Source organism: Sinohyriopsis cumingii, chromosome 6 (assembly GCF_028554795.1).
Source record: "Sinohyriopsis cumingii isolate HCF-2022 chromosome 6, ASM2855479v2, whole genome shotgun sequence".
NCBI classification, from domain to species: domain Eukaryota; kingdom Metazoa; phylum Mollusca; class Bivalvia; order Unionida; family Unionidae; genus Sinohyriopsis; species Sinohyriopsis cumingii.
Genome location: NC_142966.1, coordinates 73728343 through 73746460, shown reverse-complemented (window position 1 = coordinate 73746460; position 18118 = coordinate 73728343). Strand labels below are relative to the sequence as shown.

Genomic DNA, 18118 nt, shown 5'->3' with positions numbered 1-18118 from the left:
CGCTGAAACAAAGATCTCATGTTTTCTGTATCTGCTTTTCGTCAATGTTTACCCATCTCTGTCACTTAATAGTACTTTTAAAGCTACGATTGCTTGTTTTATTTTCTGTGAAATCGTATTTTACTAAACGTTTTTTTTTTTTTAAAAATGTTTTCTGTATTTTATCCACTTAAATGTTTTCAAATTGATTTGAAGATTATGAAATACTGGAATAATACATAAATATAAGCTGGAACGTATTAAATCATTGGACAATATAAAACTCTAATCAAAGTAATCCAACCCATCAATATAATTTTTACAACATTTCGGCAGAATGATCAAGGAGACTAAATCAAAGATAAAAGGTGACACATATGGTTTGAACATAAAAGAGCAAAATTATCATTGGATTTTAAAACTGAAGGTAATAAAATATTTATGACAAAGACATAAACAAATTAAGATCAGAGAATGAAAACATAAAATTTTTGATCATAGCACAATAAATGTAGGGGTGTCAGATAAACAGTAAGTCCATTTATTCAATATCAAGACTGCAATTAACATGCAAACCCCTGCACAATTGAACAATTTAACGAGATGTTTAGAACATCAAGGACTTTAAAAGATGATTACAATCGAAAAATACCGGAATAGCGAGGAGTATATATTCAGCAGAAACGAAGACAATATTGAGAGTTATTGTAATTGTTACAACTGATTCTGAGTATGTGCATATAAGAAACTACGTGAATGAGAATATATATATATATATATATATATATATATATATATATATATATATATATATATATATATATATATATATATATATATATATATATATATATATATATTTTTTTTTTTTTTATTTTTTTTTTATTTACTCTTTTTATTTTTAATATTTCTGTGTAACAAGTTCGCATTTATTTTTAAGGGCATGTCTTCCTGTTTTGTTCTTTGTGCCGTTAGACCCTATGCATACATACACAGTAAAATTAGATTTATTTGGGGTAATGCTTGTGTACCGTTTCAAGCTTTTCCTTTTTCTGGGTATATCATGCCGACTTCCTGCCGTCTCTTATCGTTTCTCCTGCAGTCGCTTTATTTTTGTACTGTTTTTGCTATCTTTGATGAATCGTACCTTTTGCATGCTGTTCTTTGTTTTCATTAATCAGTACCGTTTCATCCTCATATCGTTTCAAACCATTTGCAGGCCTACCTTTTCATCCTCATATCGTTTTATACCGTATGCACGCCGTACCTTTTCACTTCATACAGTTTCATACCGTCTGTATGCTGCTTACGATACCAGCCCTAATCAAACCTAGAGCATACTTTATCCTGCAGTAATAATACTGTAAATTCTCCTCTACTTCGTAAAGGCAAGATTAAAGGTAAGCAAAACAAAAAATACACAAGACTTATGGGTTTTTTTTAAAACCTTTAATGAAGAAACCAAAGTATTAAATAAAGATCACACTATGGATTTAATCCATGGAAAGTTTTTGGAAGACACTTGCATTTACGTGTCAAAACATAGCAAATAGAAAATACAAGGACAGAACAGACTGGATAAGATAAACGGTGGTGTAGGTAAACTAGCTGCTTAAGAATAATATACCGAAAAAGATACAAGAATGGAAACTCCAAAGAAAATTAGAACTATATATGCATTAAGTTAGAAAGAGAGCAACAAGGGAGATCACTAATGCAAATGTTTGGTCGAATTAAAACATTATGTAGATTTGCAAATATGGATTCGGTGTCAGAATGTTGAGGCTGTCTATGCTCTATGATAAATATTGTCTAAAGTCGGGAAAATATCTCTACAAAATAAATAAAAATATCAAACAAAGCGTTAAATCCAAACTACAATTGTTTTAAATATATCAATCTTTCAAAGATATTGTTTGCAAGTGTTGCAAAAGACAACAAATTCTTTGACATGCTTGCTCAAACCTGTGACCATGGTGTTAGAGTGTCACACATTTTATATAAATGTTTTCATAATGGTCTTGATGTGCATACCCGGGTTAGTATGTATCGATACTACAATTGCCTAAAATCGATAACGGAATCCTAAACTTACTTTATCAGGTGCCAAGACGTTTGCACGAGTCTGTAAGAAGTTTCTGTAAGAAGTTTACTCTTGGCAACGAAAAATGATGATTGTATACCAGTTTTAAAAATATACTAATGTGATTATGTTGATGCTTGCAAGCTGTACTAGCGTATTTTGCATACACTATAATGCACAACCGATTTCAAGAAATAATAGGAACTTATATTTCTTTTACAGAAATGAGGTAACACAGTATATGATTGGAGATTTTTTCAATCCACAGATGGTAGTCCATTGGCATATTTATTCTTCAGACGTTTTCGCTTGAGCTTAACAGAGTCATTCGGCATTTGGGTCCTCTGCTTTGGGTCTAGCTGCTTGGCATCGAAAGGCGGTGACTTCCCGGGGCCGTGGAATCCAGGAGGAAGACTGATTATTGGACTAATATCAGAGCCTTCAAATTCATTTTCGTTATCATTGCTTCTCGATCGTGACTCGGAATGTGAACTCTATAGGAAACATAAAAATAAAATATAATTATTGTCTTTTTTAACAATATATTGATAAACTAATAAAAGCATATTTATCTAGTAACACTTGTGCTAACAAGCCTCCTGTATGGATGTGAGACATGGACAACATGAAAAGCACATCAATCAGTTTGAGCGCTTCCACACAAGAGCACTGCGCTGCATTATGGGCGTCTGATGGCAAGACAGAGTGACGAACCTAGATAGAGCTGGCTTGACCAGTATTGAAGCGATGGTCATCAGCCCAACTCCAGTGGACGGGTCATGTCATCTGTATGGAGGAGTGGCGAATGCCACGTCAGATTTTGGATGGAGCTCCATCTAGTGGACACAGAACAATTGGTCGCCCGAAGAAACGATTCAAAGACTCCATCAAGAATATCCTGAGATGCTGCTCGATATCTTTGACAGACCTCGAATCCTGCGCCAAGGATAGATCTCGCTGGCGTGCAGCTGTTTGTAATGAGTGCAAAAACTTTCGAGGATGTCCACAGAACGAAAGTCGCCGACGCCAGGGAACGCAGGAAGGTCTCATCGTCAAGAACCCACCCATGCCTCCAGTGCAAACACTGCTACAGGACATGCATATTTAGTATGGGACTCATTAGCCACACGACTCACGAAAATGGTACTAACAGCTGCCTCGCTTGGCGTTCAGCGTTAAGAGGTTAGTGTTAGAACTGGTCAGCCTGGTGTCAGGATAATGTGACTGGGTGGGACATCATGCTACATGTCTGCGGCATGATGCCCCAGTGCTAGACATCACTATAAACTGCCACATTGCAGATATCGTAGAGTTATGACTGAAAAATTGTTAAAGCTACGTTGAAAATCAAAATCACATCACATCACATCACATTAACCACATGAGGACCCATCAGCGAAGAACAGCGCAGGATTGACTTCATCGAGCCCCTATTGTCAACCAACAACAATCTAATCAGTTAACGTCAACTAAAACTGACCTAGATGCAAATTATATCATGAGTAGTAATGCTAAGTTGGGTTTCTGGCTCAAAGATCCTTTTATTCACAGAACAAGTACAAATTATCACGGTCACCAGCCATCCTTCACCCTAGCCCATATCCCGAAAGGTGGTTGTCGGGGAGACTCTTGGCCATTGTGATTTACTACGGTTCTTAGAAAGTACTAGTGAAAATTTATATTGTTCTGTGAAAAAAGGGTCTTTGAGCCATAAACCCCCACTTATCATTTTTGCTATAAATCGATATCGTCATTATTAGACTTCTTCGCCTTTAATCAACGTATCAATAGCAGATAGCAGAAATAATGTATCGCTGAGCTGATGTAAAAAAACTTAACCTTTCCACTAACTTTTCTACGGCACTCGAAAAGATCCTTCATTTTTATCTTGTTAAGGGCATGCTTACTATCAATCTAATATACTTTCGATCGATCAAGGTCTGTAGTTATTTTTATGTATTTGTCTTGACTAATCGGATCGTGGAAGGTATTAAACGTTTCTAATAAGATAGCGTTTAGATCGTCGAGCCTCTTTAAATATTTACTTTCTGAATATGATGATCGAATCAAAGGAAGTTTAGGATTTTCTATTCCGCCCTTGAAACAAATTCAAGATACTTCATCGGTAAGGTTAACGGTCAATGGTTTATTATCAAGGATACTATTTTTATTTTTACTGTTCTTGTTTTCGGTAATTGTTAATGTTTCAGACATTATTCTATATTTTTAGACAAAATGCATACTCGACCTTGCGACGCTCTACAACAGCCCATGACACAATCTACTTGATATTTTAGACATACAGTCGATAATCCGAAATTATGGATTCAGATCATCCATGTTATAATCAACTCCGCGAATAAAAGACCGTATCTGATCCAAACAACTTTTTATATGTATAAGATGCGGTTTTACAAGCACTTTTCTTTGCCTCAAATCGCGGTTCTATTTTCTTACCTGCTGCTGTTAATGTAAACCGACTCTGGATATTATCCAAAGAAACGGATTTAATGCTGCTCTACGGAGCTGGTCATAATAACTGGTATATAAGAAATCACAAGATTCTACCGTAGTATTTATAATGTTTTTTACACCAGAGTATTGTTGTAGTATTTGCAGTATTTAAATAGCTTATTTCGTTCATTTTCTGAAACATGGTTGAAGTCGATGATTTGTCGTTTAATTTTATTTGCTGTGCTACAGTAAAAGTAGTAGTACCAGTGACTGAATCAAGACCTTCTCGAAACTCATTGATTTTAGGATTTGCCAGAAAATCTCTGTACTTGTCATATACTCCAGAAGATGTAGCTTTGTAACGTTCTTCATTTTTAATCTAAACGTCATGAGAAATAACATTATCTGGCGGATCAAAATGTATTTGGTATTTTAGTAGCCTCGTTTATATCGTCGTTATTATTGTTTTTGTTGCGTCAGTATAACCAATTACCTTACTAAGATCTCTATTACTAGAATTATAACACCAGATGCAGCCTAACGATTGCATATGCTGTAGCAAACAATAACAAGCTAGAATTAACTGAGGTTTCTATATCATTCAATGATAAGTGTAGATGACTTGCAATACTTTTCTTGATATTTTTATATTTTGGTTCTGTTAATATTACTGTGCTTCTTTTCGATATATTCTTGTCTTTCTCCAGACAGAGCGGATTTTCATGATCGTCAAGATATCCTATTGGTGATATTTCAGCTATGTCGTCTAGTGTTTCATAAAACAAATCTTGTTCAGGAGCAGATAACGACTCAAGTAGTGATTCAATATCCAAAGTCTTTGTCAGAGCTAGATCTATTTATGAATAGGAATAACGCTTTTTTCTGTTTGTTAATGAATCTACTTATGTTAGATACACTGTTGATAACGTAATAGGCTCCGTAACTTCACATGCTAGTTCGATTATCATCTCTTTATCAGTACAGGTCATAACAATTTCGCGAAATATTCTAAGTTTTTAAAACGTTTCCCTTAATTTGCGATCTTTTTGCAAATTTACCTTTTCTTGTTTCAGCTAGTTTGTCAAAATCGTCATGAACTATTGTTCGGGTTTCTTTCTGCGGTGCAATCTTGCTCTTATTAGATTTGATTTATTAATCAGCAATGAATTTTCTTTATTAAGATCTAGGAGTGTATTTGAGAGCAACTCTTCGATTGTTTCTTGTTCTTCATGACAATCATCAAGATGACAGTAATTACTGATAATATGAAAATGTCGAATAGCACTTTTTAGTTGTGGACCTCTCATGCTCATTACTCGTACAAAGTTGTCCTTGGTTTCATTTAGTTCTGGTTATTGTAATGTTAACATTTTCATTTTATCGATTCCATATTTCGCTCTTGTCTCAGCTGTTTTTTCTGGGTCTAGCTGATCAACATCAGGAACAGCGCTCTAACATTTTGGACTCCAAATAAAATTATTAAATTCTTTAGCTACTGATACAGTTGGTGGGTACGACGACGTTGACGTTGTCATTTTATTTATTAGATCACACTAAATCGTGACCTCAATTAAATCATCGACAGCATGTATCTGAAACGCCGTTAAACCAGGATACAGACTTTCCGTAGCAACAACAAAGATTCCGAAATAAATATATTTATTAACAGTACTTGTGGGATCAAGTGTAAAATGAACCGGGGCACTAACATATCTGCTGCACAATGTTTTTCAATTTGTATTATTAGCCGATCCTTCTACGCACTAGTTATAAATACGACCAGTATACGCATTAATCGATCCCGCAAATGGAATCTCCAAATTGCGACTTGTACTGGACATTGATATTGATCCAATCCAGAAGTTAACAGTTTCTCCGTTTGTTGTCCATTCGTGATGGCCCGACATTACGTTGTTAAACACATAAAGAATGATTCGGAATATTACCAAAGTACTGAGTTGACGCTGTTGCAGTAAAACCTCAGCGGTTATAAATACGACCAGTATACGCGTTTAATAGACCCCGCAAATGGAATCTCCAAATTGCGACTGGTACTGGACATTGAATTTGGATCCAGAAGTTCACAGTTTCTACGTTTATGGTCCATTCCGATATAAAGTTGTTAAACAAAAACGAATGATTCGGATTATTACCAAAGTATTTAGTTGACGCCGTTGCAGTAAAGCCGCGGCAGTTATCTGTCGAATCTATTAGATTCGGAATATGACCAACGTTTTTCTTAACTCGTTTTGTGCCGCCGCTGACAGCACCAGCAATATAATCAACGTACTGTTTATTTGTCAGATCAACCGGGTCAACTGGAACATAAGTTGTAGTTATTTTATTCGAGCCGATGTTTAACGTGCCTGTCATCATGTCGCCGGAGTTTATAAGAAAGTTATCTTGGACAAACTTACATTTTGTCGCAAAAGTATTGTCGTTCATCGTTGCATTGTCGAGTTGTGTCCCGATTATTAACTTACTACCGATGTTCAACACGCCCGTCATAGTGTCGCCAGACTTAACAAGAAAGTTATCTTGGACAAACTTTACGTTTTTTAGTTAGTCGTTGTTGGTCAACGTCGTATTGTCAAGATGTATTGTATATTCAACTTACCTCCCATATCAGTTCTGCCCGTCATAGAATCTCCGCTCAAGTGCAAGAACAGCTTCTTAGCTGGTCGTATGAAACAGCGTTACTAAGGTTAGCCGGTGGAAAATCCGTTGGAAGTCCCGTTATTTTAGCACCATTTGTAAACGTCAGATTTCCCGTCATTATATTATTAACTTTCATCTAATAAACATAGTTCAGTTGGTTAAGACTAGTTGCTTGACTCTGGTTTTGATTGCCTGGTGGAGAATATGCTTCCAAACCTATTATATTTCTCAAGCTCATGTTTAAGTTGACAGTTATAGTTCCACCGATCAATGGCAACTTGTTATCGTCGGCGTATTTAAACTGGAAATAATTAACTTATTCACTCACGGTTATATTCGGCGGTAGATAAGAAGTTTCAAAGATTGTTCTCTTGTTGGTAGACATGTTTAGCACGCCAGTAATTGCTCCACCGGACAAAGGCAACTCACTATCGTCGACCGACTTAAGTTGTGAAAAAGTAACTGCTTGTAGTGCGTTTACGTTTAGCGGAGGATAATCAATTTCTAGATCGATTACTCGTTGGCCTGACATACTCAAGTTCCCGGACATAGTATCCGCAAATTTCTTGAGATAATTTGATAGATCGACCATTCCATCTGCTGTTGTTGTTGTTTCTTCTGTTGAATTTGTGATTAACGTTCCAAAGTTCGTGTAAAGACTCATTTTTTATTTTATAGTATACGAAAAAATTCAACAATATATTCTAATCTTCCATCATTGTCTCCTCTAGTAGATCTAACAAATACAAACTTGCGATTGTTCCGCGCATTCGATATACATCTCGACGTACTATTTATCGAAGCATATGAAATCAGTATGATCAATGTGACCGATTTAATTTGATACTTTTCGGATCTTCATAATAAACTATTTCTGATTTGGTTGCTTGAGTAAATTCGAGATAAAGTTCAATAAATACACCCATCGCAATGGCCATATTTTAGGATTGCTATCCAGTTTCGCAAGTGATCCATATACATTTTAATTTTATGTCTGTTTTATCTAGAATGAGCATTATCAACTTTGATACAGGTTCTTAATCAAATACAAACATAAAAACGAATAACAAGACTGTTATTATTTGATAATAAGTCGAACCGGATCTGGTAAAACAAATTTGTTGATGAATCTGCTGCTCAAAGACAACGTCAACTACGACCGTGTATATATGTAAGTACGAACTGCTTAAGTAATATAATGCAACTAAAACAAATAAAAACAAATTGGCGTTGGTGAAGATTTCTTTATTATATGACAACCCGAAGAACCTGTTCCAGTATTAAAATTAGATTTTAGTGAACAAAAAATAATTGTATCTGATGATATTCCGCTTATCAAATCCGCGATGAACAAACTAAAATTGTTTTCGCCTACCAGAAAATGCAACAATGTTTATCTAGAGAAAGTTTTTTTTTTTATAACGTAGATTGATTTATCAGAAGAAACATCAGATGCTTTATACTATTTCCAGGACTCGATAAGGTTGACTTGCAGAATATAGCGCGAGAACAATGCGGCGACGTAACAAGAGATCAGTTTGTTGAACTTTATTATACGGCAACAGCTAACAAATACGATGTTTTCTTTGTTTCTCGAGATCCGCGAAAAATATTTCGATGTTGTATTGACATACTTTTGCAAAAATCTAACTTTGTCAATAAAATGATGGACACGAAATAAATAGAACGTTTTAAGAAATTCGCTGCTACAAGTGCCGCGATTAAGAAACACGTTGAAGTTGCTGGCCGAGGTCAAGTTCAAACAGGAAAAGAAACTACTAGGATTTTTACATCAGTGACAGAAGATGTACTTTGCAAACAACCTGATACTTCTACGACATCATCAGAATATTTAAAACAATTACAAGAAAAAGGTTTGTTAGGTCTACTCAAAGAAAAGCAAAAGAAAGCGACAGAACATGTTACTGAACGAGTAGGTGAACAAGCTAAACCATATCAAGAAATATTACAAAAGTTTGAGGTAAATAAAATGCTGAGAGACGAAAATGAAAGAGATTAAACAAAATCAAGCTCTGCATGATAGAATAAGCAAATTACACGAAAAAAATTAATGAGGATTAAAACTGTAGTGATAGCGTTACTAACATCAGAAATTTAACCGATGCTGAAGCAAAAATTGAATTTCCAAACGACGTGAAATAAGGCGTACAAAAATTGATTATTTGATAAACTCAAGCCTGCTAGCACATATAAAATATATGAAATACGAAAACCTATTCGACAGGGTAATATAGCTGGTAATTGCATTAAGACGATTGAAAATAAAAGAGCGAATGAGGAAAGGTTTACCTACGGACGAAAAAATTAAAAACTTTCGCTCGTATTATTGATGAAGCTAGATTAGATGAACGCTAAGGTTATGTCGTAAAAATCATTATCTCTGCCATGGAAATTGTTTATTGACTAATGCTACTTATTTCATCAAAAGAAGTGGGAAACGTCCGCACAGAAATCGACAGCGAAATTGTTGAAATACTTGGTCATCTACGATCGAACAGATCTTTAAGAACCGCAGAATAAATCAGGTTCTTCATAGTGATCTAATCCACAACCGCTAATGCGGTTGGTGGATTCATCATAATTTTGTATTTGTAGTTTAAAATAAAAAATGATTTTAACAACATTGCTACTTGCCTCCTGACAAACAACAGCTGATAGCGCTAAATCTTTTGTTGCTTATAAATTCGCCGCTCGAATTTGATCCCGATACAATCTATGAAATCGGATTAATTTCAGCTACAGCTTAGTATTCAATGGCTAATGTTAAAGAAAATATAAATAACAACTTTACGTTCGATCTGGTGCTTGGGTATAAGTAAAGATACCTAACGGCGCTTATAACGCGACCGACCTCAACAAAACGATCAAATCTCTAATTACGTCTTGCGGTGGTACAGCGGATAATTTTGAGCTTATTCCGAACTATAACACGTTGCGCGCTAGAATAATGTTAAAAAACAATCTTCTTATTGACGTTTTCTTGACCAAGTAGTATCCGACTGTTGGTAGATTTTAACAAACAAAAGTACTGTTCTGTCTCCGCTGTTTACATTTCATACGATGGCGAGATTCTGGTGAACATAACACAAGTAAATATATTTCCTATGAACTGTTCGAAAGCATTAGGATCTTATACAGCATGTGGATGCCAAGGACAAAGAATATATAGTTTTCCACCTGATGTTCCACCGGGTTCGCTGATGCAAGTTAATCCGCGACAAATTATATAATATCTGATCAACTAAGAAAGTCAAATATCGTCTATCACGATGGCGTTGACGGATCAAGCAAGGCGACAACTAGATCTTAATAACGGAATTGTAACGTACTATCTGCACCTGAGATCGGTCAAATAATCGAATTTTATCGTGTGATAAACAATAAACAATTAAACAACGAAAAATGTACAGACGAAAGGTCGCTTCAGGTTTCTTCGGAAATATATTCTCTAAGATCGTTGAAAATATACCTGGAATGAAATAAAGTTGCCCAGATTGCGATAGACGCGTCAAAATCGTTTGCTATTTGAGCTGCATCTGCGGCGGGCACCGCTATCGGACAGAAGATAGCGGATACAATCAAAGGTGCTCCTTCGCCTGTGATGTTTTCAGCAGCGGATATCAAACAAGTTATTTTTATGATCGCACTAGCAGAGAAACAGCACGAGCGATGATATTAACGACTAAGAAACTGTTGTCGCCGTCGGATTCTGACCACAGACTGATATTGTTGCGTTCTAGCGTTCCAAGATCTTCATTTTTGTCTAACGATTACGAATATGTTAAGTATCTCGACAAAACGTCTAACGAACCAAACAAATCTTGTATTAGGACTTTTAATACACGAGACGAATATGTGTTTCTACTGCCGCACAAGGCCGTAGTTGATGTACAGTGTACGCTTGTTGATAATAACGGTTGAAGTTTGTTTAGAAGTGCCGATACCAACTTGCTAATCAAACAGTAGAAGATATTTCAATGCACGTGCAAGTCACAAGTGATGTGCTTAATCTAGTTTCGTTCAGAGACAATTATTCAAGATCTATTGCAACAAATATGTCGTGGTTCAAAGATACTGGTGTTCGAACAACTGGAGGAACAAGAAGAAGTACGAACAGCTAATGCTCCGAGCGCTGGTGCTGATGATCCGGGACCTCAAACAAATATAAACAATTTTATTGATCCACTTCATGCCCAATACGAACCTGCACTATCATATGATAATGCATTGGATAACACTTGAACCGCGCTAATAAATCTTTGTAACGCAATTGGAATCGCTCCACCAGCCGCATCTAGCAAAAGCATTTTATTGTTCCGATTGTTGCTACTAGGTCGTGCAACGAAGGTTATGTCAAACGTAAAGGTTTGCCGGACGGATCAGGTAAAGTAACGATGATGCTGCCGGCTTAGCACAATATTCGGATTTTGTCCTGACTACAACAAAGTGTTTCGCGAAATCAAACATACGCTTTTCTTAGACCGAGCCGATCAAAACGGCTGTCTGATCTGACCCGCTGATGTTACAGATTTTCAGTTTATAATTTCAAAACTAGCGTTGTGGATACCACGAGTTGTTCCTTTATTCAATACACTAATCGAGCTTGAAATGTTAACCCGTACACGAAACATATATATTTCATGCAAAACAAAGTCAATCAAACAGCAGTTCTTAATTCTGCTGATCATGCATGTCGTATAAAAACAGCGCCTAGCGAACAACTTCCACGGCATATATTTGTTGTGTTTCAGCCACAAAACTGATGTTGGAGCCAAGAGAAACACATTTCCGTATTTGATAGTCCCGATGTACGGCGAATAGTTATCAGCATAAATTAGAAACAGTATCCAGAATGAGTAATCGAATGCAACTTTGCGGCTGGTTCTGATGTAAACATTGCACGCCAATATATATACTTGATGGAGGCCATGCAAAAATATCAGGACGTAGATAGCGAATCACAAATATCGATCGAAAGAATTTCAGACACTTTACGCGATCTTTTACTTCGACGTATCAAAACATTCCGAACTAGCTATCGGATCAGCAGTAGATATAGAAGATACGTGCATATTAGGTGATGCTCCTGTTGAAATTTATTACGCATATGCACTTATCATATCAAACAGGTTCCTAACAAAGGACGCTACCAAAGGTAGTGTGACCGTACAAGTATAAACAAACAACTTTAGCAAACGAATTTTATCTGATAAAGTATAATAATTAAAACGAAATACGTTTTACATTAAGTAAAGTTATCACCAGGAGAAATTAAAAAATTATTAGCCGCAGTTGCTAAACGCCAAGCAGTTTCTTTTAAAATCTATACAATATTCAACGCTAAAGGCGCCGCACCAACAAAACTTTTACTGACACAACCACAAATAACAAAATTAGCAACGATAAATCATTAGTCTTAAATTTATCAGTCGCTTAAACAACCCCGATGGCACATGTTGAATTTCGAGGACCCGATAGATCAGTATTAGCAAAAACTATACTTCCGAAAATATTACCAGTCTTTGGAACACAAGGTAACGCAGCAGCTTCAGAGAAATATCAGGTGCTACAAAGAAAGCGGTTTCCGGTGATGGTATCAAACAGCTTGTTGATTTTGTCTAACGATTACTGATAAAGAATGTTATCGAAACGAAAGACGAATTGCAATAAGCGAGGTCAATAAAATAAACGATGGTACAGGGGGATTAATCGGTCCTTTACTAGCAGGAATAGCGGGAAGTCTACTTACGATCTGATCGGGATTGGACAAGGTAATGATGCAATCGCTAGTAAAACAAAATCGAAAACGAAAAACGTCAGATGCTTAGGGCCAGGTCTGATGTTACCTGGTATCCGCCGCTGAACACCTTTGAAATACTAGATAAATTTAAATCCATCGACGGATTTCATGGAGTATAATCGAAAGACGAACTTTTAAAAATTTCACCGACGCCTAAAATCGCTACGACCGCTTCTAGTTGTGTAATATATCTACAAGATTTCAACGACGAATCAGGTACACATTGGGTAGCGGTTTAATGAAACAATTATTTTGATCGGTTGACCTCCGAGCGAAGTTATCAAACTGTTTATCTTGGAAAAGGATTAGAAAAATAAATTACTCGCCAAATCGACTTGAGCAACTTCAGCTAGTGGTTATTACAGTGTCATGTTTATCAAGTAAATGCAAAAATGTTAAGATTTTCTAAATACGTCGATGAACTGCCGCGGCTCCGATCAGAATATAATAACGAAAAATACCGATCTATCAAAAATGACACAGAAAGAAGCAGTTGAAAATCCAATGCTAGTAAACGAAAACATGTATCGCAGAAACAAATTTAAGTCGGAGATCGAGTTTCAAATTCGTTAGTTAAGAAAACGTTTGAATTAGGATTTACTCAAAATTCGTCGACGAATTATTTGTTGTACATCGAGTATTAACAAAAATACCAGTCACTTCCTAAGCAAAATATCTAAAAGCCGAGGATGTATTTGGTAGCTTTTATGAAGAGGAACTTCAAAAGACAGAACAAAAGATATTTGTTATCACACCAGTGATAGCGAGGAAAGGAAATCGAAGTTTGGTGAAATGGTGCGATTATTTCGACAGTGTCAACAGTTGGAAAGCAACAAGTAGTATCAAAGATCCTGGGTTTAAGAAACAATTGCTAATAAGATTATTGTAAATTTTCAAGTATTTCTTTTATAACAGATTTACATTTGATTGGTTTATGCAACGATAGAAGATGTTTACGATCTGTTGTGACATCCGTCATCAAGTTAAAAATCTTAGCGAATACAAAATCGAACGTTATATTTTTTGGCGAGCTAGTATGTTAATGCTCATAAACGGTCGGCTCATATTCCAAAATACCTGGTGCTCAAAGACTAAAATATAAAATGCATTTTATTTTTGTGCTAGGTGAAACTTAACTTCGCATCTACCAGACGTTGCTCTACCATGCTTTTGTTTATCTGATAAAACAGTTTCAGAAATATATTCTACAAGTTCTCCATCATTCTGAAACTCAATTTTCAACAATGTTGTTGTTGGTGGTGTTGATAAAAACAAATACGAGTTAAGATCGAGTTAATCAGATTCGTTTTCAACTACTTTTTTATTGGTATTTATAGTTTGTCTGCCACGTCATTGAGATTGGCCAACCGTTTTGAGAGCGAGGAAGCTGCCGACATATACAAATAATGTTTGTCTAAAGCAAAATAATAATTTGGATGTTAGTATTGCTTGTGCAAATATTTTGAACTTGAACATACTAGAAGAAGCAATCCGACTAAATTGTGATACAAAAGTTGGTTATACAGTAGTTGTTGATTTGAATCTTCAGCAGGGTCGGAACGATAAGTTCTAGAAGAAAACTTTTTATCAGTTGTGCAGTTTAATTGTGACGCTATTTTCGAATTGGTGTCATAGTTGTATTAGCGGATTGGAATTAGTGGGAATTTCAAGAAACGAGTAAATGTTTAGTTGTCGTTTCGAAAGGTTACTCCATCTGATAGAAAAAGTTTTTGGTTTCGTTGTTCCATCAGCTGTAAATTTAACTAGTGATGGATTTATATCAAAATATTTTGCTGCAACATAAATTGATTAAAAATATATTTCTCCACCAGTGTCCAAATTTGTTGATATCACGCAACGAGGAGGATGTTTAAAGTTGCAATCATTTGCTGCTTTACCTCGTGTATTATGTTCTGTTGATGTTTCAAGCTCAGTGTTATCTATTATCTGTTTTGATACTATTCCTATGATCTATTACTATACCTTCTGGAATAAGACCATTTAAAACTTCGTACCTGAGTCCCTGAGACTAACCCCAAACAACATTAACTTGTGTTCCTCTAATATTTACATGCAAATAACCCATATTGTCTAGATATGCAACACTTTTCGTTGTTTTAATATTGCGAACAATACCTTTGTCGTTTGCTTTATACAAATCGTGGAGTGGATGTTTCTAAAACTCAGCCTGTAAATTGATGTTGGCAGTATTAATATCTGTAACTTTACCGTTCACTTGATAACTCTACTTCCTTCTGGAATGTCTTCGCAGTGTAGCGAATAAATACAATCTTTAACAAACATCTCTATGTATTCGCTGTCATTTTCTCCTGTCACTTTTATCTTATACCCAGTTTTAACTCCAAACGATGCTCATGTCTTCAGGTTAATAACTCCTAGTATATTCCTAAAATAGCAGTTCCATCTCGAATGTTTGTAGAAGTACTCTTGTTGGTCAACAGTAAATATTAGTTCGCTTAGTTGCAATTTTTGCTATCGTTGTAATATACATTATCCTAATCACTAATTGACTGCATTTTGATATCGTATTAGAAAGACAGTAAACTGTGTTATATATAATGTTGAAATTGAGAGATATTACAAAACAAGGACTGATGCAAACTACAAGTAATTTACCAAGACAAATTGCAAAGCCGTTTTCATGATTAGATAATAGCTGGAAGTTCGAAGACCAACTTGATCTAACTAGCTTTTCTTCTACAAATCTGTTTCATCAGCTCAATCCACGATCAAACTGGAACGTGACAAACACAAAGGACTAAAGGTTCTGGTACAGTATCACGTTCTACTAACAAAAGTGCACATATCCAATGGCGATCCAATTCGATCGACGATGAACCTGCTGATCCGTATATTACAGCAAAATCTGAACTGGTGCTAGTCGGTACTGATCATAGATCGTTGTCCAACCAAATTAACCAGGAAACTTGGATGACGATTAAGGAATACGCAGCTTCTGGTTCAGGTTGGAAGTTTGAGTCAATTTCTTGATTCTGTTTTATACAATGAAGTAGAATCCAATCCACGGAGTCTCGTGTGTTCTTCTACGAAATGTTGAGTTAGCGTCTACAACAACGATGATATATATTTTCAATGGGCAGTATTATCAGCGTTATTTCCAGCCGCTGATAACATGGATCGAATAAACAAATATAGTGATTATGTTCGAATGCTAAACTTTAGTGGAACAGAGCTTCCTATTGCAGAAAAATCAAATTCCGAAACAGAACAACATAATAGTATTTCGATAAACGTATTTGGCGTTGACGATAACGACAGAGTTTATTCGCGAGACATATCTGAAAAGGCATAAAAGAAACTGTAAATTTGTTATCATACAAAAGCCATTACGTGTGGATCAAGAACTTCAATGGACTTGCTGGAAAGTGTTGTAATAAGCACAAGGGTAAACAGTACTCTTGTTATAAGTGTTTACACGGATGTGTATCAGAAGAAACTTTACAAAAACATCTAGAGTGCTGCGTCGACTTTCAGCGGATAACAATGCCGAACAAAAACGACAGCATATTGCAATTTACAAAATTACAAGAATAAAATGAAAGTTCTGCTTGTGATTTACGCTGATTTTGAGTGTTTGTTACGACCACAATTTGGTGTGGAAAATAATCCCGAGAAATCAAATACTAGAAACGTACAGGGCCAAATGCCATGTGGAGTAGCTTATAAAGTTGTTTGTGTTGTTGATTCTAGTTTGTCAGTACCTATCAAAATACTTGTGATTTACGCTGATTAAGGATTCGCAGGACCCCGTAAAGTGGCTCCTGAAACAGTTAATTGACGAAACGAATCTTATTTCAAATTTGTTAGATAATACAACAAAAATTAAACGCCTAACAAAAGAACAAGAAGCGGAATTCCCAACGGCAGATCTGTGTCATAAATGTCAATGTTTCTGAGGCGATGATCGAGTTCGAAATCATTGTCATATAGCTGGAAAATATCGCGATGTCGCACATGAAAAATGTAATTTGCACTACAAAACACCGGATTTCATTCCTGTTTTACTGCACCATTTCCAAGGATATTATTCACATATTATTGTTGAGGATTTTGGTGATGTAGAAATTCGAGAACGTCTAAAATTGAACAACAACGTAATTATATTCTAAATAATTTCGATAACTATATGTCAGTTACATTTGGAAAGTTGAGATTCATTGACATCTTACAGTTTATGGCTGCGTCGTTAGACGAACTGGTCAAAGGTTGTGTTAAGTTTGATAATTTGAAAAGTCATTTCGGTGACAAGTATATTCTGTTAACCAGAAAAGGAGTTTTCCCGTACGAATAACTCGACCATTGGGATAAGTTTGACGAAACAGAATTGCCTGACAAAGACGCGTTTTATTCAGTACTATTTCTACCAAATATTACTGTTCTGTGTACGATTACGCCAAAGAAATTTGGAATAAGTTCGACTGTAAAACGTTTGGTGATTATCATCATTTATATATGATGAGTAAAGTTTAGTTGTTGGCGGATACATTTGAAAATTTTAGAAATGTTAGCTATAGCAACTACAGATTAGATCCGTGCTGGTATTATTCAGGACGGTGATTAAGTTGGGATGCTGTTCCCACGTACATCAACGTAAAACAGACGTTAACAGACGTTGATATGTTCAACTTTATCGAAAGTGCAATTCGCGGTGGAATAAGTGTAATCACGAAAACGTATGAAAAGGCCAAGAACAAGTACGTGTTAGATTATAATCCTGATCTTCCATCGAGTTATATTCCTACATAGAACCAAATTAATGCATGACATCCAAGCAAACCTAACACCTTGCTTACCTCCTAGAGCACAACAACTCGATAACTGCATGTGTTAATTGCTCGACAAACATACCCCAGCCACCAAGTACAGAGTATCAATTCAAAAGTTATTCTCCGTCATAGGGACCAGCATCGCACTGCTAAAAGAGACCGCCGTAAAGCTGAGAGGGTTTGGCTTTCCTCCAGACTAACTATTCATAAGCAAATCTATGAAGCCGTTAGGAAGAACGTCAACAATATAATCCGTGCAGCGAAATCAGCCCGCTACAACACTAGGATCATGGAAAGTCCAGCTGCAAAGATCTC

At 35.9% G+C, this 18118-nt stretch overlaps 1 protein-coding gene across 2 annotated transcripts in view; it reads right to left on the bottom strand.

The window, feature by feature from the left end:
- Positions 1–1465: 1465 nt before the first annotated feature.
- The window catches only part of LOC149797209 (uncharacterized), a 32874-nt gene continuing 16221 nt past the window's right edge, over positions 1466–18118 (bottom strand). For both annotated transcript variants that reach the window (XM_089960368.1, XM_089960369.1), the window contains exon 10: positions 1466–2556. In XM_089960368.1, the coding sequence (XP_089816494.1) occupies positions 2320–2556 (237 nt within the window). In that variant the 3' untranslated portion in view covers positions 1466–2319. The remainder of the gene's footprint in view (positions 2557–18118) is intronic.